General features: G+C 34.6%; 1 protein-coding gene and 1 long non-coding RNA gene across 5 annotated transcripts in view; one reads left to right on the top strand and one right to left on the bottom strand.

Moving 5' to 3' along the window:
• ATRNL1 (attractin like 1) overlaps positions 1 to 24,784 on the top strand; it is a 492,744-nt gene that overhangs the window by 169,524 nt on the left and 298,436 nt on the right. For all 4 annotated transcript variants that reach the window (XM_035547698.2, XM_050711915.1, XM_035547701.2 and 1 more), the window contains one exon: positions 12,967 to 13,019. In XM_035547698.2, coding sequence (XP_035403591.1) covers positions 12,967 to 13,019 — 53 coding nt within the window. The remainder of the gene's footprint in view (positions 1 to 12,966; positions 13,020 to 24,784) is intronic.
• Positions 6,416 to 17,768, bottom strand: LOC118248588 (uncharacterized). The gene is made up of 3 exons (XR_004778798.1): positions 17,587 to 17,768; positions 7,810 to 7,883; positions 6,416 to 6,577 (listed from the first exon to the last, which is right to left on the bottom strand). It is a non-coding gene; the product is annotated as an uncharacterized LOC118248588 (long non-coding RNA).

The following is a 24,784-nucleotide window of genomic DNA, read 5'->3' as shown; positions in this document are numbered from 1 at the left end:
CTTTTAGGGTAGAAAAATGATAACATTTCATTAAATTTTTTCTTAGTGCTGCTGTCTTTTTATTTTTGACTTCCATGTAACCTCTGCTATACCATCAGCTTGTTGCTTTTTGTTCTTGCTTTTTTGAAAAATAGTTGCTTTTTCGTACAACAGTGACCTAAATGATGTAAGAAATGGTTTAACGTTTACCCTTTGGTAGCTTTGATTAAAATTTTCTCGCTCAGCTCTATCTGCCTGTTTTTCATCATCTACTCCAAGTATTTCTTTGCAGTTAAATTTATGCTAACATTGTGGGTCATTCTGAGACTTTCTTAGCTATTGTGCAACAGGGTGTCAATTCTCTTAATTGAAAGATATGATTCAGTATATAATCTACACCTGTCCTCAGCTTTTACCTTTGACACTTAATTTCTGTAACCTAGGGATATCTCTCATCATTATTATTTTTGTATCATTTGAAATCTTCTGCAACACAGATATCATTTAAAAACTGACCTTAAATTACAGTGAAAATTTGGCAAGGAGTAGGTCTTTTACTGAGGAAAAACGACTGAAAGAAAGAGTGACTAATGTTGGTTTATAAACTTAAAAAAAAAAAAAAAAAAAAAAAAAGTGTTAGAGGTTCAAATTAAATTATTCCAAATGAATGCAGGCCTAGAAACAGATAAAAAAAAAAAAAAAAAAAAAAGCATTGAACGGTACCACCCAACTATTAGTCTAATACGTTCTATTAACGTGCAGTCATAAAACCTACCAAGCAACATATTACATGAGTCTTTTCTGTAAATCTCAGTCATAGCTAGAAGTCATGAAAATTCCATAATGTAATACAAAATTACACTTCTTCTTTCCAGAATCCAAGTCTTATTATCTAAATTTCCTTCTACTATGTCTGTAGAATATATTTTTTTTAATGGAACATACCACTTATTTATCAAATTGAGTGGACAAAAGTTTCCTGTTTGGAGGAAAATACTTTTTCAAAATGTCACAGAAACCATGGAGATTGGGAACAACAGCACTTTCTGTTTTTAAAATAAAATATTTCATTACATTTTTTTGTATATTTCTTATGAATATTTTATGTGAATTTGACATTTTGTCTTCTGTGTGTGCTTGTTCTTCTTGATAGTATATTCTTCATCAGAAGATTATTTCAATCAGTGAATCCAAGATGGCTTATAAAATATTCTGCCATTTTCAAAATGATTTGTTTTTTTAGGACACTTCTCCAAGGCTGCTTTTGAAGTAAAATTCTGTAATAACAGTGTTTTCATTTACATTTCCTTTAAAAATATCCAGGAGGGGATGGGGGGAGAGTGAGAGAAAGAAGATGGAAGGATTAAAATTGTAGTACAGAAGATGCCTTTTTAAGCTTGTCTCATGATGGTGACTTGAGAATTTTAAAATTTGATCCAACATTGAAGTGTTTTCTATAATACATTGGAATGCTCTGCAAACATTAAATAATCATAGAGTGAATTCTCTGGAATTTTTCCAGTCCGATCTTGCCAAAACAGCATCCTCCTCAGAGTACATTTCTCCACTGCTCTATCAGATTATTTCTCTCTTCTATTTATGGAAAATGTGATAAGTAGTTTGTTTCTCTGACATGATAGACCATTTCAGTCATCAGAATTGTTTCAAGTGATGTTCAAGTATTTTGCATTTCTGATTTGTGTGTAATATTGCAAATTATAACATTAAAGGTTAGACTAGATAATCTGAGAGGTCTTTTCCAACCTTAATGATTCTATGATTACTTTTGCATAAACTGGAAACATGATATGAAAACAGAAGAATATATATACCTATATGTTTATATATTTCTGGCAAATATTGTAACTGAAACTTTTTCTCCTAGGTACTGATTTCGAGCTTATCTCTCAGGGAAAAAAAAAAAACTGAATATTTCATAATATTAAAACCATTGGCCATATTATTGGACCAAGGCAGTTTATTATTCTTTGACTTAAGCAAAATAACTTGGGACGAATTTTCGTGCTGGCATGCAGAACAAATTTAATTCAAACTGAGATGAAAGGCGGTTAATGTAATTGTAGCCTATTATCCTATGCAGGCTTGAGTTAAGAAGCAAACCCAACAGTCAGTCAGAAAATGACGGATAGAAAATAGAAATGCTCAAGGCTGGTGAAATAGAGATTTGTGAAGGGATTAGGCCTTAACTGTTCCCACACAATCTCTGCACCAGTAATATCCCAACTCTACTGTATGTTTGGATTACCAAACAGGATTTTTGGATGCCTCCTGGGTTGTCTTTATTTGCCTCTGATGTCAAAAAAAGGTCCCTGTTTGAGTAAATTTCAGTACTCTGTAATCCTGATTTTTTTCCCCCCTTTAATCTACCACATTCATCAGTTCCAGGGATGCACTAAAGCATTTTGTTACAGCAGTTTTCCTTCCCCCCCCCCCCTTTTTTTTTTAAATTTCCTATCACACAGAGACAAGTAGCTGGTCTTATAACTAGTTAATCTTAGATCGTAAGAGTGGTATTTTTACTAAGGTATTTAGTTAGAACATAATAAATAATAAACAGCTATCAAATTTTTCAGCTGTGAAAGTGTTTTGTTTAGCATGGCCCTATGGAAGTAACATGTTTCAGCTGTCCAGGCTATTTGCTTAGAACTGTATTATGGCAGTTTAAGTAGGCAGATTTTATTTTTCATCAGCCGTTAGAAAGGTACAAAGTTTTGGAATACTTTGAAGCATATTAATTATAAAAATATTTGGACAGGAAATTTGAGACAAACAGGAAGTAAAGAAAGCACCTTATTTTCTATAAAATACCTGATTGTTCCTACTGAAATATACACATCTCAGGTAATTCTAGCCATAGAATAGCCATTTTTCTTAAGCATCTAGTGTGATGTTTGCAAAACATGGGAGATGACTTACTAGTTGTAAATCCAACCCCAGCTGCTGTCCTATAGCCTCTTTGTAGAGGGACCAAATCTTTGAGATGCAGTCTAGGATGATAAAATTGCTCTTTGAGAAGTCTTTTTATCTTCTCACTTACTCCCAGCTGGGGTGCAAGAATTTTCTCATCCATTGCAATTTAGTCATCCATTGCAAGTTGTTGTAGCTAACACTTTTCTTTCCTTCTCATTCTGTCATTGTTTAGGGTGAGATTTTGTGCCCAATTGTTTTGAAAAGTGCTTTATTATGTGAATTGCCATTTGGAAAGTCATTTGGATTACTTACAGATTCAAAGACTTTGTTCTTCACTGTACTTGTACAGGAGAAAGCATTGTTGTTCATGGTAGTTCTCTGCAGCCTGCCCATCAAAAGCAACATAAACAGAGTTTGAACTATGTTCAAGACTGACAGACAAGGATTCCTGTTATAAAATACTTTGCAGTAACCTGCCATGAAGCTATAATATGATTTTTAGTAAACTTTTCTTTCATTTTTACAGCTATTTATTTTAACTTTTCTTCTTAATGGGAAGATAGCATTTTTAGTAGAGCCAGACAAGACTGGAAGTATTGGAAGATATACTGTTTTTGTTGCAACATAGACAATAACATTTATTTCCGCTTATTTGGCACTTCATAAAGGAGTATCAGTGTCATCTCTGCTCCAGGAAATTTACAAGATTCTGGACTATATTGGGCTAATGGAGATCAGGGCCCTTCATAGGAAGGGGACCAGAGGAAAGTGAACATGTTTATTGATCTTTATACTTTCTCCAACCACCCATACACTTCTGTGTGTTCTATTCTTAATAGATATTTCTGTATCTCTTGGATTGGTATCTTTTTTTTTTTTTTTAATAAAGTCAAATAAAAGATGGTGCAGGGTAGATGGGGTTGATATCTTAGATATTAAAAAGGACTTGAAAGGAAGACAGACACGGTTATGGCAGAACAATAGTAGGCATAAGACATGAATTTCATGGACTTTCCCATGTATGGAGTGGGAGAGTAAAGAAAAAGTGACAGGAAGATTAACACTAGGCAGGAAAAGAATTTGTCAGAACAACATATGGGGTAGACTTATAGATATTGAAGTAGTCCAAAGGACAACAATATGTGGTTTTAAAGGCCAGAAGAACAGGAAGGAGCTAGGAGTTTGGAAGGAACAAATATGATAAGTATGATTAATTATGAACATACGGAATAACAAGTCAGAAACTCCATAGTCACCTAGAACATAGAAAGTATGATTTGGAAACATCATGTAACAAACTGAGTTTTGGCCTCCTAACAGGAAGAATGATAGCTTCCTAGTTGCACTGTGTAATACACGTAAATTTCTGTAACATTTATTCTTCATATTCATACTACAAGAAGCCATTAACATTGCGTAAATTGTTGTTACAGGTAGAGAAATAACTTGGATAACATCACCATTTTCTAAAATTTGATATAGTATAGAATCATAGAATATTCCAAGTTGGAAGGGTCACACAAGGACCATTGAACTAACTCCTTATATAAAAAACATTTGGACATGCATGAGCAGCCACTCTCTACTTGAAATTGGCAGTGCTCTTTGCTTCTGAATCATCATTATTGTCTTAGGCAGTTTTTGAAAAGTATTAATTGCCATATTGAGATAAATCATAGACTTACATGACAAGAAAATGTTCAAAATTACCTTATAAAATTCGAAGTGGGAAGAGAGAAAGTAACTTGCATGTCTAGGTGTCTTCTAGAAATTATAGGGTACGTACAGCATCATCACGTACATAAATAGTGTTTTTATTCCCCAAAATAAACCAAAAATCTTTAAAGCAATCTACTGAATGAAGAAGGCATTCAGTACCTCAGCCTTTTCCTTGTGTGACCATTTTTATGTAATCAAACAATCTGTTCCTATATACGTTTCTTCAAATACAAGGGAATTTAGATTCCTGTAGTGCAAAGTGTGTTTGGGACAGACTGAAAGCCATGGTATCAAAAAGCCATGGGAAGTCAAAAGACTTTCACCCATGGAATAGTTGCAAGCATATTCTCTGAGATTAGTCATTGCAGGGGAGAGTAGTTTTAATAGGTAATGCTATAGAATTGCATAGTTTTAATAGTTCGAGTTTGTTGACATCTGAAGATGCAAAACCTTGCAAGAGTCTCTTCTCACGTCTTGTTTCAAAAATCTCGTTTTTGTTGTTTTTTTTCTTAGCTTTGTGTCCCTTTTGTAATTATTCAGATGTACATTGGTGAGAGGTGTTTTAGAAAAAAACTATTTAAATTCTGAATTTGTCATTGCTATTATTAATATTTGACTTTTTGCAGCTATGAAGAAAGGTAGACTATCTTTAGATAGTAAATGTAATAAGGTTTTTCTATAATAAATCGTTATTGTTGTGATGTAATATAAAAATACTGAAATGCGTAAAATATTGTCATATACCGGAAGACCATTTTAATCTAGAAAAAGTATGCTGAGAACAGGTCTAGTCTCTGACATTTCTGTATCTTAGATTTCTTAGTTTTGTAATTAATTACAGTCTTTTTCTTTGCTGTATCATTTTTCAAGCGTGTCTAGTTCAAGGAGTGTATATTTTAGTGCATCTTACAAATTCTAGCCAATACTTATAGCTGAGACACCCCTGTTTACTTTAGGGACAATGTTTCCCTATAAAGTCATGTGCTAGCAAATTTTCGGGATGCTTGCAACCTGGAATGTGACTGACAATCAGAGAAGCTGAGCTGTGCTTCTCTCTGGGCTCCAGAGACAATGTGATTGAAAGGTCTGCCAGAAGGAAATTTTCTATGACAGGCATTTCAGCCTCTCCCCACTCTGCTTCCCAACACACATACACGCCCATACCACCCCAAAAGAGGTATTAGATCTACAGTTCATGACTGCAGATACCAAGTTCTACTCTAGATACTTCCCCAAAATCTTGAAAGCAATTTGCTGAATGAGGAAGGTGTTCAGTACCTCAGTCTTCTCCATGTTGTGTGTCACCATTTTTATGTAATCAAACAACCTGTTCCTATGCATAGTTCCTCATATACAAGGGAATCAAGACCATTGTAAAGGCTTATTCTTGAAAAAATAGAATTTTTTTTTTAAATCTTTGTTATGTACTTTATGCTAAAGTATATTAAAGTATATAAATATATATATATATGAAGTGTATATATATAAAGTATACTTACAGTATACTTTATTCAGTTAAAGTTTTCCAATCATGTTCACCTAAAACTGTAGATATTGGATTAGATTTTAGTTATTCAACTTTATCTTTAGGATGAGAATTTTCTCTTAAATCTTTTAAATGCAAAAGAAGAAATGTCCAAATTTCTTGTTCCCTACTTTGAAAGAACAGTTTCTGATAGGAGGGAGGTCTGCTCTTCCAAATTCACCCTTTTACATCCATAAAAGTTTGTGTGCATTGCTGCCAGAAACATGGACATTTGCAAAGAGTGCCAGCAGCATAGGATAAGGCCGTGGGCACGAGGTTTTCTGGTTCAGAGTAAGTAGTAACAAATCACTGGCCTCGTGAAATCCATTTTGTTTCTAATTCATAAAGGTTCACTAAAATATATACTTCTTTTTTTGTGTGTGTCCAGGTAGTTCCAAATGATGACTGTAGTTCACATAATTCCTGTACAGGGGAAGAGATGTAAATACAATCTTAAGTTTGTTAAAAAATCATATTTGATCTCATTAAAAAAATCATTTAATTATGTTAATTACATATAATTAGTTAATTATGTGATAAGTTTTTCACCTGTTTTAAAGTTTGTTTTCTCCTGTAGTGCAATGCCTTTTATGATTGAAATATCATTACTTCAAGGAATATACAAAAACCTTGTAACACTATTTTTGATCTTCTGGAGAAAAAGGATTTGAATACAGTGAGGGAAATTTGGAAGTGGAAAATCTGCTTATGAAGCTAGAATATGTATATATTTTTTTCTCCTGGTGAGATCAGCCTAGATTAAATATATACATTACTGGCCTAGGCCTTTTTTCATGAATTATATGAAGAAGAGACAAATTAATCTATAGAAAAAACATTGTTTCGAGACATCATTATATGCACTTGCAAATGACAAAGCACATTAATTTGACATACAATACATTTTTCAGTAAATATATCATCAAAATTCAATTATTATATTTGAATCTTAGCACTTTAGTGGAAGAATAATGCTGCTTCTGAATCTTTTAAATGTATTTGAACTTCCAATACATGCAACAGGTGGTTTTCTGGTGTAGCAAAGCTCTGCTGGCTGTTGGATCACTCACATTCACTGACCAAGTCTGTCTAACCATTGCAGACCTAGGAAGTTTCATGGTTGGAAGATGTGGCTGTTCCTTGGTAGTTTTGTATAAAAACTATTGAAACCAAGCAGGCCTAGCTCAAGACCTGGGAATTCTGTTCTCTTGTAAAAATGTGAATCAGGACTGCAGGTATCACTTGCTTACTGTTCTGAACTGGTTAATATCCCAAGACCAGTATCTGCCATTGTTGGTGCTTTAATTCAGGGCTCACCAATCCTGAGCTGAAAATAGCTAGTTTCTATGGCATTTCTCCCAAAGTGCTATGAAGTACAGTCAATTACAGCTAGTGGCTTTAAATATGTGATTTAAGTGCAGTAATATGTAGTAGTATGTCGTAATGCTTCATAGTCTGGCTATGATGCCATATGTCAAAGTGTGTGGTTAGAGTAATCTAAGTTTAGTTTTACAAACAGTGCTGAACTTTTGGTTGCAAGGTGTGCCGAGTAACCAAATTATGTTGAATAGTATTTCAATATTAAAAAAAAAAATAATCATAGTGTCATACCACTGTGGTGTTGGGAATATAGAATGAAAACAGATTGTTCTCACCATCAGGAGCTGGGACGGGTACATCAGAAGCAGGAATTCTGCATGGAAGACGACAGCAGGAACAAGACCACTGGCTAGACAGGAGGCAGAATGAGAAATAAAAGCTAGAACATGGCAGAACACTACAGCAGATGATGAACAGTAGTCCTAGAGGACATTATAACTCCTCTAAAATATGGGGCCACTAGTCAGGGCCCTGGAAGAGCTTTCTAGGACCTTTGGTCTTTATTTTTCAGCAACTTGTTCCAGTTGTAGTGCTGAGAACCCAGGAAAAATCAGTCCGAGAGTTGTCTATGACTATCTGAAGGTCAGAAATATGATGGTTCTTCCCTGGATTCTGTAGAATACTGTGTCAATTTTTGCCTATCAAAAATCTCAGTCAGAGGGACACAGTATGAGTTATGGGTTGTCATAGTAGAGTTGCCTATATCTAGGCCAAAACAGGATCCGATAAATCTAGTACACCCATCTGACACGTTTTTGTCTTCCCTGACAGTTTGGCATTACAAACAAATGCAGTTAGAGACTGCAGTACTCATGTTACTCCTTCCATTCCCCCTTTCCTTTTTGCTTCACTTTTAATTGAAAGAAAAGGCTTAGCAATTAGTTGGGGCAGCAGAACTGCAGAAAATCCTGCCTTCATGATCAAAGGTTAGGTGAATTGTTATAAGAAGGTCTCCAGATGATCACATCTTTAGTCTAGATCACATCTAGGTTGGTGTTATGTTTATTTACATAAAGTAATGGAAAGTACTTGATTAAAGGAGATACCAGTAAGCACAATAAAAATAGACCTTATATATTTGCCATTTCTTTAGCTTTCTTAAGTTTTAAAGATGTTGATATAGTGTGCAAAATCATACACATTATGAAGCTCGATCACAGGATCATTTGTAAATGTACTCTTACAAAAAAGGCCTTTCATCCGTTAACATAAATTAAAATCTGTGAGTCTTAATGTACACATGCTCTTGGAGACATTTATGGTATTTGAAAAGAATGTCAAAAAGTTCTGGACAAATGCATAAACAGTTAACTTTGCCAATACATTACCAATTTAATGCTGATTTCTGTTTCGAACTCCCAGGAAGTACTGGGAGTGGAGAAGAAAGTGGTTTAGTTTTGAAAGGATAATTGAGGGAGAGGTTGGAGGATAACTGTTTATAGCAGGCCGTGAGAAGGTCAGTGAGCTCGATGAATACCTTCATACTGGAATAAACCATAGAACTTGTATCTAACCTGGTAGGAGCATTCCTCCATTTGTCCTTGTAAATGGGAGCTGTCTCTGGAGGCGTGCCGGAGTGGAACTGCTCATTCATTATTACCACTTAAAGCAAATGACCATAGCCCTATGGCACATAAAACAGCCAGCATAACTCCCAATTCACAGATATGAGGCATATATTATGCTTCAGATATGGTCAAATCTGTAACTGTCTTTTGGAAAATGTACAAAAATTTCTACAATGAGGGAAGCTTATAAAGAAAAAAATCAGCAAATAGAAAATGTTGTAATTGGAACCGTAATTAGTGACTAATGCAGAGCAATGCATATGCTTAATGAAGCAGGGTAGGATTTAAAGACAAAGCTAAATTTAGTCAGAACCTACTATATATACTCACATGTATGATTTTAGATGTATTCCTAAACCTATTAGTTTCATCTTTTTACTGTAGTGAAAACTAAGTGTTTTCATAGTATCTTTTGAATAGTTCTATTTTGTATTAAAGTTGACGTCCTTAATTAGTAAGAACTCTGCCTCACGCTACTGCTAATATACATTATGAAAGTGTTTTGCACCAGGGGACAGAGGGAGAGTGTAAGAGAGGTGATGCAAGTTTTTGTTTTTTTTTCTCTGTATTTCAATAAGAAAGGAGAGACAACAAATAGCATAATAAAGTAGATGTTTTAATAAGATAGAAAAAGAGGGGGAATACAAATAGTAAATTTTACATCCCTTCAGATGCTGAGAACTCCTGGTTCAGGCAGCACTGGATGATCTCTGGATGCATTTTCCTTGGCATGCTGCACAGATCCTGCCCACAGAGAGGTTCCTTCTTCCTCCCATATTGTGTGCACTTGCTCATGCTTATGTGCAGGCTCCACAAGACAGTTGACAAGGCATGGCTTGCCTAAGATCACTAACTCCTTAAGTACAACAAATTTTGCAACACACCCGATACAGAAAGTACAATGTATATGAAAATATATCAAAATACTTACTGTGGTGTAATTCATTTTTTTTATTATGCCTATTTTATCATTTCATCATGGCTAGATGTAAAATTGTTTTCAATTTTGCCCTCAAGATTCTTGAAGATCACTACCAAAATTGTCAGGAAATTAATAATTATTGGTGTTTGAATATTTATGAATATGTTTACATTGCAAAAATGTTACATACCTAACAATTCTCGTATTAAGCATTCTTTTGTGTGTTTGTTTGAGTAGTGAAACCTGTGGTTGATTTTCGTGGATTTTATGTATTCTCTGGTGGTTGTTTTGTTTTGTTTTCTGTAATGTAAATAGAAAGATATGTGCGTGATGCTGGAAATCCTTGGGTTTGTCGTCTGATTAGAAAGGTAGCTGAGTGGTGAAGGGAAGCTGTATGGAAATAGCTTTCTTTTCTATAGACATTTTCAAGAAAAAGAAAGAAAAAAGGAAAGAAAAGTCCCATTCTGGGAACAAATTAAGCTTCTTTCAGATCCTGGGACAAGTTAGCACAAGTGAGTGTTGTGGCCAGCAAGTGTTCATAGCAGAGTTTGTTTTTTGGCCCATGATGGAATGTTGTTAATGTCCCACGATGGAATATTGCTACAGGTGGTCGGACACTGTTCTTCCATGTAATACATTATGTAGTGATATGATCAGCAAGTAGCAAGCTAAGATCTTTTTTCCCTTTTTTTCAGACTCTGAATACACAGTTGTTTATGTGATTTTTTTTGGTATTCTGGTGTTAAAAAAAAAAAAAACACAACAAAAACCAACAACAATATATATTCTGAATACTGCTTGTCTTGTAATATTCTACTTCTGCCTTTGAAGCAATTTGGAGGGGTAAAAAATAAATAAAAACTTCCTGTTACAGTAATCTCTATCATTATAATTTGTTACATGATATACTGTCTTTTTGGTGTAATAGGTAAGATGGAAAAAATCATGCATACAATGAAAGAAAAATATATTCTTTTAAAATCCTCATTAAAAAAGATCTTTTTCCCTTAATTATTTCTTTCGAAATTGCCAACCTAATGGCACTTTCAGACAAATATTCAAATATTTTTATGAGGCTAGTCTGTTTAAAGAATTTAGTATTTTGTAATCTTTGGAAAAAGTTCATCAGGCAGACCCCATGCTATTACTTGAGATAGTTCTATCATCTCCTTTGTAAGTACATGCAAGAGAGATTTCAGCATCAGTCCCACTTTCCAAATACTCTGGAAAGGACTGTAGGTTTCTTGTGGACAAGACCATAAGTTTTGTCCTAAAATTAAAGCATATGCCTTTTTGGTTTCTTGGAGTTTAGGGAAAAGGTTTTTTTTCTATGCCAAAGTAATGGTGGTGAATTTCGGTGTAGCTTACTCTGCAAAGAGGTCTCTCTCTCTCACTGACATGAGAATAGGAATGGGCAAGGACAGAGTCCAGAACATAGGTACTTTTTTTTGTGTGTGTGTTCTGTTTTGGTTTTGTTTTAGTACTACTGTTGATCTGTTGATTATTTTCATTATGATATTGTAGCAAAGATTCAGGGAGGTTCTCGACCTGTTTTTAAATAACAGTGAATACGGTAACAAACACCAGTTAGAAAACTATTGAAGAGAGCAACAGGAAGGAAAACATTATTCTACAGTTTGCAACTGGTTAGCTGATATGACATCTAAGTGAGAAAGTTTTTTAATATTACTCACAAATAACATAACAAAAAACAACAAAAATATCCTTGCAATTTCAGTTTCTCTAAGAGAGCAAAGTAATGAAAAAGTAGTCCAAGGTATTAACTGAGCCAGATTTCCTGTGGGAAAATATTTCTATGAAATTTAATAGGCAGTGATAAGTTTTCTCTTTGTTTTATGAACCATTCTGTATATTTAATAGAAAATTATAATCTTGCTGGAGACTTCTGTGAAATAACCAAGAAAGCCAAGAGCAGGGTAATCATTTTGTATTAACATGTGGTGTTTTTAGTGAAATGTTATGTAACTTAATTTGATCACTATGATATTCTGTAGGATATTCTGTGTCTCTGAATACAACCATGTATCTTTATTTGTAAGAAAGATATTTTTCCATTTTTTTTTCATGTATATGTTTTGCAGCAGCACCAATCTGAATACAGTACACTGTATTCAGCCTAATTTTCACCTGATGCCCTGTCCTGGTCAATGACAAGAAGCAACTGCCTCTGAAATTCAGAGAAGCTGAGTAGCTGAGACACCTCTGTGCTTATGGTGCTACATACCCAGCTTCAATTTCTGGCCTCAGAAACAGTTGTCATGGACTAGTTACAGCAAGGTAGCTTAGGACTAGCCTATCTAGAGCAGTCTGCATAGCTTTGGAGCATGTCTAGGTTCTCTGTAATTCTGTGAAAATGTAGTCATTATTTAATGCTTATGGGTATTTTGAAGGAATAGCATGAGCATGTGTGGAAGGTGTCAGGAGCAAAGCCTGCTCTGGTGGTGTTTCAGGACTGTGTATGTTAGAGGGAGATGTAAGTTTCTGAAGTGAATGATCCCCCTGACTCAGCTATCTTGGAGAAAGCCAGTGGAGGGATCAAAACCAGCCAGGGGGTGAGCAATCCCTGAGGCAGCACAGATAATTAGAGATTCTGTGCTCAGCCTCCCTGCCTGGCTCCCCTTTATTCATTAGTGGAGACATACCACCTGAGGTGAGTCCTACAGTAGGCATCCATTTTAAGCATGACTGCAGTGCCTTATTCAAGAGCCAAGTCACTCTGAGTTTCTTTTGAAAGGAGAGAGAGGTGCTTCCAGATAGTAGCACACCGTGATTAAGAACTATATCAAATACCTTTATTTCCCTGTGCTTGCATTGCTAGTAATCAAAGTCAAGATATTTGGAATAAATATTTTAGCTGCATTTGTGTTAAAACTATGCTGTGTTTAATGGGAATGTTTGGTTTTGTCTTTTCCCCCCTGCAGCTGTGACTCTGAAAATAGGTATCTTGGAAATCCACTTAGGGGAACATGTTACTGTGAGTACTTATATTTTTAATGTTTAGTGCTTAAATGCTGTTTACACATTGTGTGACAATTTCATTACCTCTGAAAAACTAAATATTTTACTTGGGATTTTTTGAAGTTAGGGCATGTTGATAGTTTGAAAAGTAAAATGTCCCACTGGGCTTTTCTGGTTATTACTTTGTCCAAGAGAAAGCAAATTAAAGTCTACAGAAAGTTGAATTCTTACTCCTAGGTTAGAGGCAGTGAACAAGCATTATATTTCTGTATGTGAACAAAATGAACATATAATTGTCTCATTGTTTGAAAGACAGAATTTGTGATGGGAGAATGCAAATAGGCAAAGCAGAGCATTTCCTGGGGACAATGTGAATGGCTTAGCTGGTATGCCTCCTAGGGACATGACGCACAGCTGCTCTCCAGAGTATCATAAATGGTAGAGCATGTGTGTTGTCTCCATGTTCTTTTAGTTGTAGAGATGCCTCAGGCAAATTAACTTTTGAAACATTACATTTCTGATAGTCTTAATGAAAGACCTGAAGGGATGGGAATGCTTATTACCCATGTGCAGAAATCCCTTCAAGAGCTGTGCCAATTTTGCTGTGCCAATATCAATGTTAAATAAGAATTTTAATCATCATTAAAAAAATGTGTTGCTGGAGAACACTGTTTTATCTCCTGTGACTTTTGCACATACCTGCTCAATGCTAGACGACTGGATCAATTTATCTATTATTTCTTAACACCATCTCTACCTCCAACCTAAATTTGCATAAAGATGTATCTCTGAATATATGTGTAGCATCCCTTTAGAAAGTTTTGTTTTAGAATCTTTCTAAGGCATCATTTGCCTAATAATTGATTTTTTTTCTTTACTACTACTTCTATCTACCTTAAATGGTTTGCATCTACCAGATATGTTTTACACGACAAAATTGAAGTATACATTATTACAGATGTTGGCATATCCCTAGGCCTTAAGTGTTCCTCTTGTCAGTTATTTAAAATTTTTGCTTTTTTAATCGAAGACAAGTTCCAGTGTAACACTTCCAAACGGAGTTCATTTTTAAATATTTTATTTCCAATATAGCGCCTTCATTATTGACAGTTTACGTAAAGTAGACGTGATTGAAAATACTCCTAAAACTGTTCTGAAGATGCTGTTAATAGTAATAATAATAATAAAGTAAATCCACTTGTTGTTTGTCTCCATAATACATTTTTATTACTTCAAAACAAATTTCAGTATTTACGGGATTAGATATTTGTTTTATAAATGGTATAAATTCAAAGATGGGTAATAAGTACACGAGAAGTTTGTAGAATGAAGAGAGTGCTATAGAGACTATTTTAGATATGTGCATCAACATTTGTTTAGTCTTTTAAAAATAAATGCTATTACATTTAAGAGATGGAAAAGAAATGACAGTAATGAGATTTGTAGACCTCAGGCACCTCCAAGAAAAACCTTATTTTTGCTATCATGTTGCAAGTTGGGTCTATAAATCATATCGGAGACAAATTGTACTATATTCAAGATAGCCTTTCACCTTTAGCTTACTACCATTATTTTTCTTCTGTCAGATTTCAAAATATTTTTAAGATCCTGTTGTTCTGGAATGATAAATCTTCTAATACTTTCAGTTATTTAAAATTTAATGTATAAACTATTTTCAGGGTTATTTTATCTGGAGGTAAGAAGGAGCCTGAACTAATTTAAAATAATGGAATTCTGTTTCTTACATGTAGTGGTTAATGCATCATAGTGGGAAATAATTTTTTAATTTATGGATAACTGACTGACCTAAGATTTCAGTGACAATTGCTTATTGGCACCGTACGTTACCTGCTAAATCATGTATTAAATATATATGTGTCATAAAGTGATGCTTTGATTTCTTATATGTAGAAGTATTTTAAGGTATGACTTTACCATGGACTGTAATTTGTGTAAGAAAATGTTTTGCTTTTGTAGAAGATACACATTTGGATAATATTTTTCTAAGCTTATTTCACTACTCTGTAGGAACTTTCTATTTAAATACCTCTACTGCCCTTTTTCTTCTCCTTGAAGTGAAGAATATTCTTATTTTCTACATTATAGGAATACTTGTTGCTCAGGAGGAAGGAAAATACTGAAGAAAAACAAATGAACAGAAAATAGTGTATTCTTATCAGCAGCATAAGTTTATGAGAAACGAAACTTCTAGACAAATTTGTTTCTACCATTTAGTATCAAGATCAGTGAATGGTACTGAAATAGGAATACAGCTAAGAATTTGCTGTAGTGGTTGGGATCTTCAGGAAAGTTTTTAGTCACATGCTTGAGTTTAGCAATCTTCAAAGTGGCTATGTTTTATGTGCTTAAATTTTACTTTACTGACTTGTGCAAATGCTATCCTGAATTGGAATGTTTTTCCGAGTCCAAACCTTAGAATTCAGTCCTGAGTGTATGGCTAACTTTTGTATGTTATGGGATGACCTCAATTTCTCTTAACAGCAGGATTGAGAACACTTGTTCCCTTAGAGAAACTTCCTGCAACTTGTGATATTGTGAATACCTTCTGCCCTGTAGGTAATTCAGCTGTCTCCATCTTTTGCTCTCTGCCTACTTTGCCTCTCTCTTGCCTAGTCCTGTCTTCCCTCTTGCCTGTCATCGCTGTCTTCAAGCCTAGGAAGGGGAATGCAACTGGTATTGATCTAGTATTAACACCAGTAGGTTGTTTAACTTAGTAAGTAAAGTCTGAACTTAATAGTTAGCCAGTGGGATAGCACAGATTGTTTTAATTCCTTTCTTATTTGTTTCTTCTAATGATGATGTAGGAGAGCAAGCAAAATATTACTGCTGTACACAGATAATGCTGAGATTGTAGAAGTTATCTGAGCACTAATGAGAACAGAGAAAAATTTACAGACAGATCCAGCATTATCAAAAAGAACAAGATTTATGTAGAAATGAGATTTAGATAGCGTGTTGAAGCACTGTATAGGCTTAGTCTAAATACAAATACTATAACAAAAAGCTAAACAGAGCAGCAATGTCACCAAATCCTATGGGTGACAGGAGCAGCTTATTAAACATCAGATTTCATTCTAATATGGCATTTCGAAACTTGGCAACACTGGCCATAAGTAGTTTTCCTACTTTGTTTGAATTATCAAAACTTAATAAAAGTAGAGTAGGACATTCATAATAGGCAGAGCCTTCAATGCTATATTATCCAGATTGTGAGAAAATTGCAGTTCATTGCTTCTAATAAAATTAATTTCTTTCTTCATGACTTCTTTGCATGACTGAAAAAGCACAACAGAGAAAACGAAATTCTCAGAGTATGAGGATGAGAACAAACCTCACCCATAGATACAAGAATTAGAAAAGTACTGAATGTATAAGAGAATGTATGAGCAGCTATATGATGGACTATCTATTCTACTACCACGTTGTCAGTAATGGCTGAATACAAATGTCTCAGGAAGAGTATAGCAAATGGGCAACCATACAGTGATGTATCCCTCCCTCTTTACATCCTGCAATTTGCCACTCAGGAAGCCCATAAGAGGAAGGATTTCCTGGGCCAGGAATGTTTGGTATGCCATTGTTTAGAAATATCAGAGAAAACCTGATCCAAGATTTCTTATAAATAATAAAAAGGAGAATATAAGTACAAAAGAAAGAGTTTCATGAATTTAAAAATCACAGTTCTGTTTTCCTTTGTGAATATTCTTGTAGGTTGAGAACAGGTCTGCTTCTGGATTGTGCCTCTGTGTTTCTAGGAGGGAGGCTCTGTATCTCCAGGCCTTTCTATTAGAAGCCAATCTTTCTGTGCATGATCACAAGCTGATTCAATCCATATAAATGAATTTTGAGTGGAGGCCAGAGATGGTTGTTCAGCTGACTTATGCATGTACACAAACCATAAATATAACATTTTGTCATGATGGATATGTATTTGTTGTTGTTGTTCTTTGGTATCTGAGCCAGTGTGATGTATAACAGTGACACCTAGATAGTAAAGTGTGCATCCAAATTGGTGGATTAGTTCTTCACATGTCAGCATTAGAAATATGCTGCTGTCAGAACCAGTGCTCCTGGGTGCAAAGAAACATGCAGCAAAACCAGATGGTTTTAGACCGATTGTGAAGAATTCCTGGGATGAATGCCACTTTCGTGATTTTGACCTGGGTTGTATTCAGGCACAATGCTTTAAAGCATAAATGGATAAATAATTAAACCAGCGCTTCAGAGAAAATGAGAGTTTAACTACATAATTCATGATATGTTATGTAGACGGTGGATTAGAAGGTTGATAACAATCACTAGTTTTGAAAGGATATTATACTCTCCTGCATAAACCTCTTTTAGAAAACCACATTGCTATGGCTGAAAACTTTCCAAAATTTCTGTTATATGTACATTAGTTGGAGTGTCACAGTTCCAATGCTACATTTGAAGCAAAAACTACAACTCTTTCTGATACTACTCTGTGCGCAGGCATGAAAGCTTACAACAAATCAGCACTGAGAGTGTAAATTGCATTATTCACCAGCGTGGTTGTCAGAATTTCCAGATGAGTCACTTACCACTAGGTGTGCAGAAGCAATTCCTCTCTTCCTTTTGTCCATTCTGCAAAAGTTCTCCCCAGGAAGAATGTGAGCAGAAGCATTTTCTGTGGTTCAGGCAGTGCTGAGCTACACTCCTGGAGCTGAGCTCCCAAGAGTTGCGTATGCAATTGACAATTCCTAGCTAAGACCATTTGAGTAGCCAGCCAAGAAAAAAGTAGTTGAAAAACGTACACAGCTATCTTTGTTATTTTTCCCTTTTACCCTTTAAAACACATTTAGTTCATTTAATAACTTCTGGCTACTACCATCAGCAATGAAAAGTGGGAACTAGTAGCTCCTCCACTTCTGCAGATGGATTGCTCTTTTGAAACAGGCAGCAGTGGTGGGTTACAGGGCAGGACACTTCATAGAGCATGAAACTCATACATTCTTCATACTGACCTTTGAGAAAGAGAATCCAGTAATGAATAGAGGTCAGGAGGGGATGGGTCACTTATTCAGAAAATTTAAAAAAGCAGTGGGCCAAATAATTCATGGATTTCTGTAAAATTAAAACCTATTTATTGATCTCCCCGCTCCATCTTCACCAGAATATTTGTCTTTGGAGATTTGTTGGATTTAAAGCCTTTGAAAAAAGAGCAAGTATTAATATCTACCCATAAAAGAGTCTGAAAGAATGTACAAATTTTAACTGTTTACCTAGCTTCATTGTGTTTTCCTCCACAACTCTTTCTAATCTTCCTTTCAGCTCTGTGTTTTATGAAATGCCATTTGTGGAAGCCTTCACACAGTAAATCAGCAGCCACCACTGCAAATGTTCTGGCTTGCAGCATATAAAAAAGGAAGGTGGTAGGCCCATCTGCAGGAGCATTAAGGCTCAGTTCTACTACAGAGCCTTGGCACCACTGAGCTTTCCTTTTCAGCCTAGTGGAAGTGAAGGGAGTAAATAGAAAGCCAGAGAAAACATTGCGGAGTTCTCACATGTTCATCACTAAAAAATCCAACATAATAACTAGCGAGAAAACAATACCTATATATTTTTAAAAAATCTTTGGATATTTTAAATTTAATTATTACTATTTTATTTTAATGTTATTTTACTTAAAGTACACTGCAGGAAAAATATGATCGTATGTGAGCTACTAAATATTTTGTAACAATTTTGGGAGGAGCAATGTGAATAATAGGTTTAAGGCTTTACTGTGCAATTCCATGCTCTCAGCAATAAAATAATTATAGTTTATAACACTATTGCTTGCTTCCTTGAGGTACATACAGAAAGGATAGCAATATGCAATTCTCTCTGTATACCAGCAACTTACCAAGATGAGGAATGATACTTTCATATCTAAAATTGGTGAGGAAGAATGAAGTGTGTATTCAGAGAAAGCTCTTAAGATAAAATCTGGTATCTGTGCAGGGAGCTGAGGAGGAAGAAGGGAATTTTGCTTCTGGCTGTAGAACCTTATAAGGATTCTTTTGCAGTCCTGGAGCTGCAGTAGCCCCATTACTGCTGATACCTCAGGGCTTCGAAAAGGGCAAAATAAAGAAAGGTGCTGGTCCTTACCATTATCCCTACTCTTTTATGAAATAGAATTTTAATTTTGAATCTTTTAAGTGACATTGTTACACAAAGTGAGGGGTACCTAAAACAAAAACAAATTCTTCTTTCTTATATCCCTTATGTCTTCTCATATCCAATATGTCCATTCATTTAAAATTCATGTCACTTGATAAAAAATGAAGACAAGTCTTAATTACTTTTTGATATCTGGACTTTGGAGTAAAAGCGCTGGTATTCCTTTAGAGGTGTTTATATTTTTCCTTTCTGACTTTTTTTTTTGTGATAGTGCTAACTAGAAAGATGCTTTGATATAGAGAATAGATTTTAAAAGTAAGTAATTTATTGCAGCATTTTACCTCTAATTACTTTTTAGAAACTTCAGTTCGATAATGTCTCAAGCCAAAAGGGTAACATAACACATCCTTGTTTATGTTGTCAAAATACATTTCAGACCCAGTCATTACTATTTGAATCTGCTTATTTTTCTTTATTTTTTTTTTCTGACTTTATAATCAAAGTTCTAGTATAGGACAATTTTCAATAGCAGTTATAAAATGATGGTATTTGTAATGTAATTTAAAAAAAAAAAAAAAAGGAGGGGAAGGAACAAAACTTTTGAAAGAAACCTTTTTAAATGCTACACCAAATTTTCTATGTGGTCAACCTGCTTTGCCATAATCTGGCACAATGAAGGGGAGAAAACTAGGTCGTCATCTTCACAGAAGAGTTGATTGACAGCACAGACATAAGCAGCATCTGAAGAGAATTGTTCTAGGGGTAGGTGGGTGGTAGATCTGGAATGACACTTAGCTCTGGTTGCTCTTAGTTTGTGAGTAGCTCTCACAGTCAGTGAGCACAATTATGAGATGGCTGTATGCTACAGATACAAATAGACCTGAGTAGCTGTTGAAACATGTAATGCAACCTGTCAGCAAGACAAAATGTGATTTTTAAGCAGTGTGTGTGTATATGCACATGCATGTATACACATTCATGAACTTAGAGCATGATATCCTTTATTAAAAAATAATTAAAAAAAAAAGCCTGAAATAAAACATCTTCTAGAGGTGGCCATAAAGCACTAGATGGCAGACTTGCTATACACAGAAAATGATTAAACTCAAGAACATTCCAAGGAGAGTATTTTAGAAGATAAATAGCAAGTAGCACTTTTATTAAAACTCTTAACAGGGATTTTCCAGGCATTTAAAAATTATGTTGAAACTTGAAGGGCAGAAACAATAAATTTTAGCTACTGAAAATGTGTATGTTTTAGTTTAATTGATATCTACCAGCAGTTAGATTCTTCACGACTGATTTGTAGAATTCACATTTCCTTTTAGGACAGCATTAATTTAAACTAGCTACATATTGCAATTGTAAAGCTGTCATGCTTGACTTAAAATAACTAATTCCACTGATTATACCTAGCACTGATTGACTTTGATACAGAATGAGCCAATTTTTATTATTTATAAATACAGTACCAATAATGCCTATCATTGTCTTTAATAAGTTCTATCTAAAAGGAAATCTTAGTGTTTCAAGATTCTTGTGGAACGTTTTACTTCAACTCAGATGTTTCTAGGTAATTTGAGAAAAGATTACTCTCAACAAACCTACTGACTGAGAACATATAAAGAGCAACACAACAGATAAAGAGTCTTTGCCCTGAGCTAGAATAACCACACAAATTGTTTCCTTCCAGGGAATTAAAACAATAACCACACCAAGATTCTTAAGCTCCTAATAAAGTATCATGATCTCACCCCAGGCTCTGCATACTCATTTGCCAAATTCTAGGTTGGCTTGTAGTTTTTTTGGTCAGGATAAAGAAACAGTATTGCCGCCAGTCATCTGCAGACTTTACTGTGAATAGGTGAATCCTTCATTTTTATATATATGTATATGTTAAATATATAAAAATATATATATATATGGGGGATTTTCTTTGTTTATCTGTTTCAGAAATCACGCTATATTTTTAAAATAAGGATTATTTTCTTTCTCTGATAGCTTTAATGCATCAGTGCATTTACTAGCTGGCATCTCCTTGCATGTACTATTTATATGACGTTTGATAAAGTAGATCATTTTACTGTAGTGACTATTTGTTTTGAAACACTGTTTGTTTAGACTACCTTTAGTCAAATAAAGATGGCCACTACCCTGGATGAGCTATCTTTCTAAGTCCTAAGCAGAAGAGAATAATAGATAAACAGAAAGGTATGCAAATAAAATTCCAAATTAGACTTTATCACCTAATTGTGTGTTCCATGGGTACTATAATATTAAAATATTATAATTAATATTATTATATTGTAAATATAATAAGTACTATTGCAATTAATTAATATGTAATAATGTGAAACACTATTATTAATAAAAATCTAAATTTTGAAAAACTTGGCAGGACATCTGTGAGGGAGACTGGCTTGGAGAACTCATTCAGAAGAAATACTTTTCACTGTAGGAGACTCTAGCCCATGAATGAAACGGTTTTTTGAATCAGAAGGAAACTGATGCAAAGATCTGCATATACACAATGTTTTACACAGTCTCTGTATTGACCTGGGATTCACAGGGATGGGTATTTTTGAATCCTTACAGTGTGCTGTGTTTGTATTTGTTTTTCCTAAGATGTCCACAAAGATGGGGACTGCCGCTGCTCAAACACCTGGGAGGCCCCAAAGGTCCCCAAGCCTGAAGCTGTAGGAAGCAAATGGAATAGGAAAGGATCCATCAGTGTTCCTTTAGTTTACCTTCTGTCAGTGAAGGGAAAACCAGCTCTTTTACCTTTGTGATGGGTTTACAGTTGAATTGCTTCCAGTGCTGACTTCCCAGGGAAAAGAGAATTCTTGATCAGAGGGACTTAGAGGTAAGATCTGTAGTAAAATCCTGAAGCAATCGAAATAGGAAGAAAAACAAAAAGAAAACCCGACTTCAACGGGAAAGGGGTTTATGGTTTGTAGCAGAAGTTCTGTTAGATCCTTTGGGAGTTCTTTGAAAGATGTGGTAACTTGTCTATGCCAGCTGAGTATTTTTCACCACCGGCAAATATGAACCGTTAAGGATAGCTTAGTGTCTTTCATTATAACAGGCTGAGCACCTAATGCAACTGTCTTCTTATCACTAGGTATGTTATTCAGATATCTTGAGTCTTGAACCACCTAATCTTAGCACACATTTGTAAAAATCAAGAGAATATTCAGTAATATTTTCTGCTTTAGAATTAGTAATGTGAAGTCATTAAAGGGTATATGGGTGAAAGGCTCTGATCATGTAAATAGAGGGTCACTCCTGCTTCAAGACAACAGTAAAACCTTGGATTTTATCAACTTTAAGAAAATTTATATTATGTTAAAATATGGACATCGTCAAGTTTGACTTTCTCTTTGACTGGTTAACTCAGCTCAATTTCAGCATATTGTAAAGTAATCTGTGAGACCTTATTATTAGTTTGTCACTTTTTCTTAGCTTGAATTGTAAATATTGTTTCAAAATACGTCCTGGAAATATAACCCATTGACAACAAAGTGTAATTTACTAGTCACTTGATATAAATGGTAATGCTGACATAAAATGGAAGAGCAAACTGCATGAGGTCAAAATGCAGCAATACACATTAGCAAAATAGAAACAATAGCAAACAAGACATTAAGAGAAATTTGAAAAATGTCTCTGTCAGGGAGTATGAAGATACACTGGTAGAAAAGTAATATGTATATATATTTGATTTGTTCTTTTATATTTACTTTTATGAGTAAATGAATACGCTCTACTGTGTTACTCCCTTAAGGGAGTGTCACGGCCATTAGAATAATTTTGGAGAAACAACAATCTGTGAAAAATGTGAGCAGAAAAATCTTAAAAGGGCAAAAATCACACTTTTTTATTCTTTGTCAATGAAGTGACGATTTCAGAATTCTAGTCTTGAGTAGAAATGAATACCACGTATATAGTTTTATGAAAATAAGGCTAGACAGATTTTGAAGTGTTAGAACTTTAGGAATTAGGCTTTAGGAACGGCTAATGAAAGATAAGATGAAGAGAGGTCGTTATTAAAATGAACAGTAGACTAGATAATGGAAAGAAAAAAATAAATTCCTATGAGGAAGATGTTGTAAAATTTCATCATGCAAATATGTTACTTCGCTCATGTTCATTGTAATGGATTGCTCAGCATGATAGAATCATGTAAGTGATATGCATGATCAGTGGTTTTCAAATAGCAAGACCAAACAGTCTGTCATAGTATTCATTATAGTTTGATGTTCATTTTTGCATGGTAATCCAGTTCCTAGAAGACCTGTGTTAAAAAGTCAGTATCTGATATCTTTGAAAAAAAATGGAAATCGTTCTGTATGAAGCTACTCATCTGACAAAACAATAAATGAAAAGAGTTTTATTCCATTGGTTCATTTTGATTAGCAATACTTTCTGTGGCCAAAAGGGTCATAAATTAATGAAAACACAGCTGTAGCCAGTTTCTGTTTTACAGAAAAAAATAGTGCTAAGAAAATACAATATTACTTTTAATGTCAGACAGTTGTTTGAGGTGGAAATTAAGTATTGCAAGTTATTTCAGAAAGGAGTTGGTGAGCCCTGCCACAGTGGCCAAGGTTCCCTCTCTGAGGCAAAGAATAAATCTCCTCTGAAAAGTAGGTCACTGCTTTGGGGTTGAGAAAAAACAGCATTTCAGGGTCCATTTTCCCTCCTTCTATCATTTCCATTTGGTTAGCTTAAGCAAACATTTTATTATTTTTTGTACTTAATTGCCAACCCTACAAGCTAAACTCGCAGGGAGCGAGGAAAAGAATCTGGGTTGATTTCTTCTTGTTAGCTTGTACTCTCTAACAAGAGTTGAGGTATTTCTTCCTATTTAAAAGCTGTGCAGACTAGATGATTGCAGCTATGTAATCTCATTTATAAATGATTGAAATTTTAATATTCCATCAATGTTTTTTGCTGAATTGGCACTCAATTCCTTGCATGAGCCAAAAGCAGTAAGAATTTTATTATTTAAATCAGCAGATATTACTTTAAGTATACCTGATCTTATTTTAAATGAAAAGGTGTTATCTTGCATCTTCTTTTCAAAGTTCTAATGCAAAAGTATTCTGCTGTCCATTGTGCAAATATGGTGCTTTAGCATAGCATTTTTTACAATACAAACACTTGTTGCAATTCGTGACGTTAAAATACAGGAGACTGGACATTGAGGTATACAACATGCATTTCTGTTCAGTATAAACTACAATTTTGCAGAAAGTGCAAAAAAAAAGTCCTTATTTACTGTAAGGGATTTTAGTCTTCGGAACTAACACGTTAAAATTGTTTGAGAAACAGCAAAGAATATCAGCAAAGTTGAAACATCTCAACTTCAATTTACATTGTGTGTTTTGTACAAATCATGTAGAGTTGAGCAATGTGGAGGACGTTCTGACATTTGAGACTGTAGATTTAAGGCTTCTTAAGCAAAGTTCAGCTAGATAATGAGAAAAATGGAGAAAAAATTTTGAAAATGTTGAGATATTAAAGGAGTACCTGCTTATCTGTGTATATTTATAGCCATTTTGCAAAGTACATGTTCTGTCTCCTTGTAATGCCTGATCAACCAGAGGTTACTTTTTAATTGCTGAGGTCTGCATT

The sequence above is a fragment of the Cygnus atratus genome, chromosome 7 (genome assembly GCF_013377495.2).
Source record: "Cygnus atratus isolate AKBS03 ecotype Queensland, Australia chromosome 7, CAtr_DNAZoo_HiC_assembly, whole genome shotgun sequence".
Lineage (NCBI taxonomy): Eukaryota > Metazoa > Chordata > Aves > Anseriformes > Anatidae > Cygnus > Cygnus atratus.
This window is presented reverse-complemented; position numbering and strand designations above follow the sequence as displayed.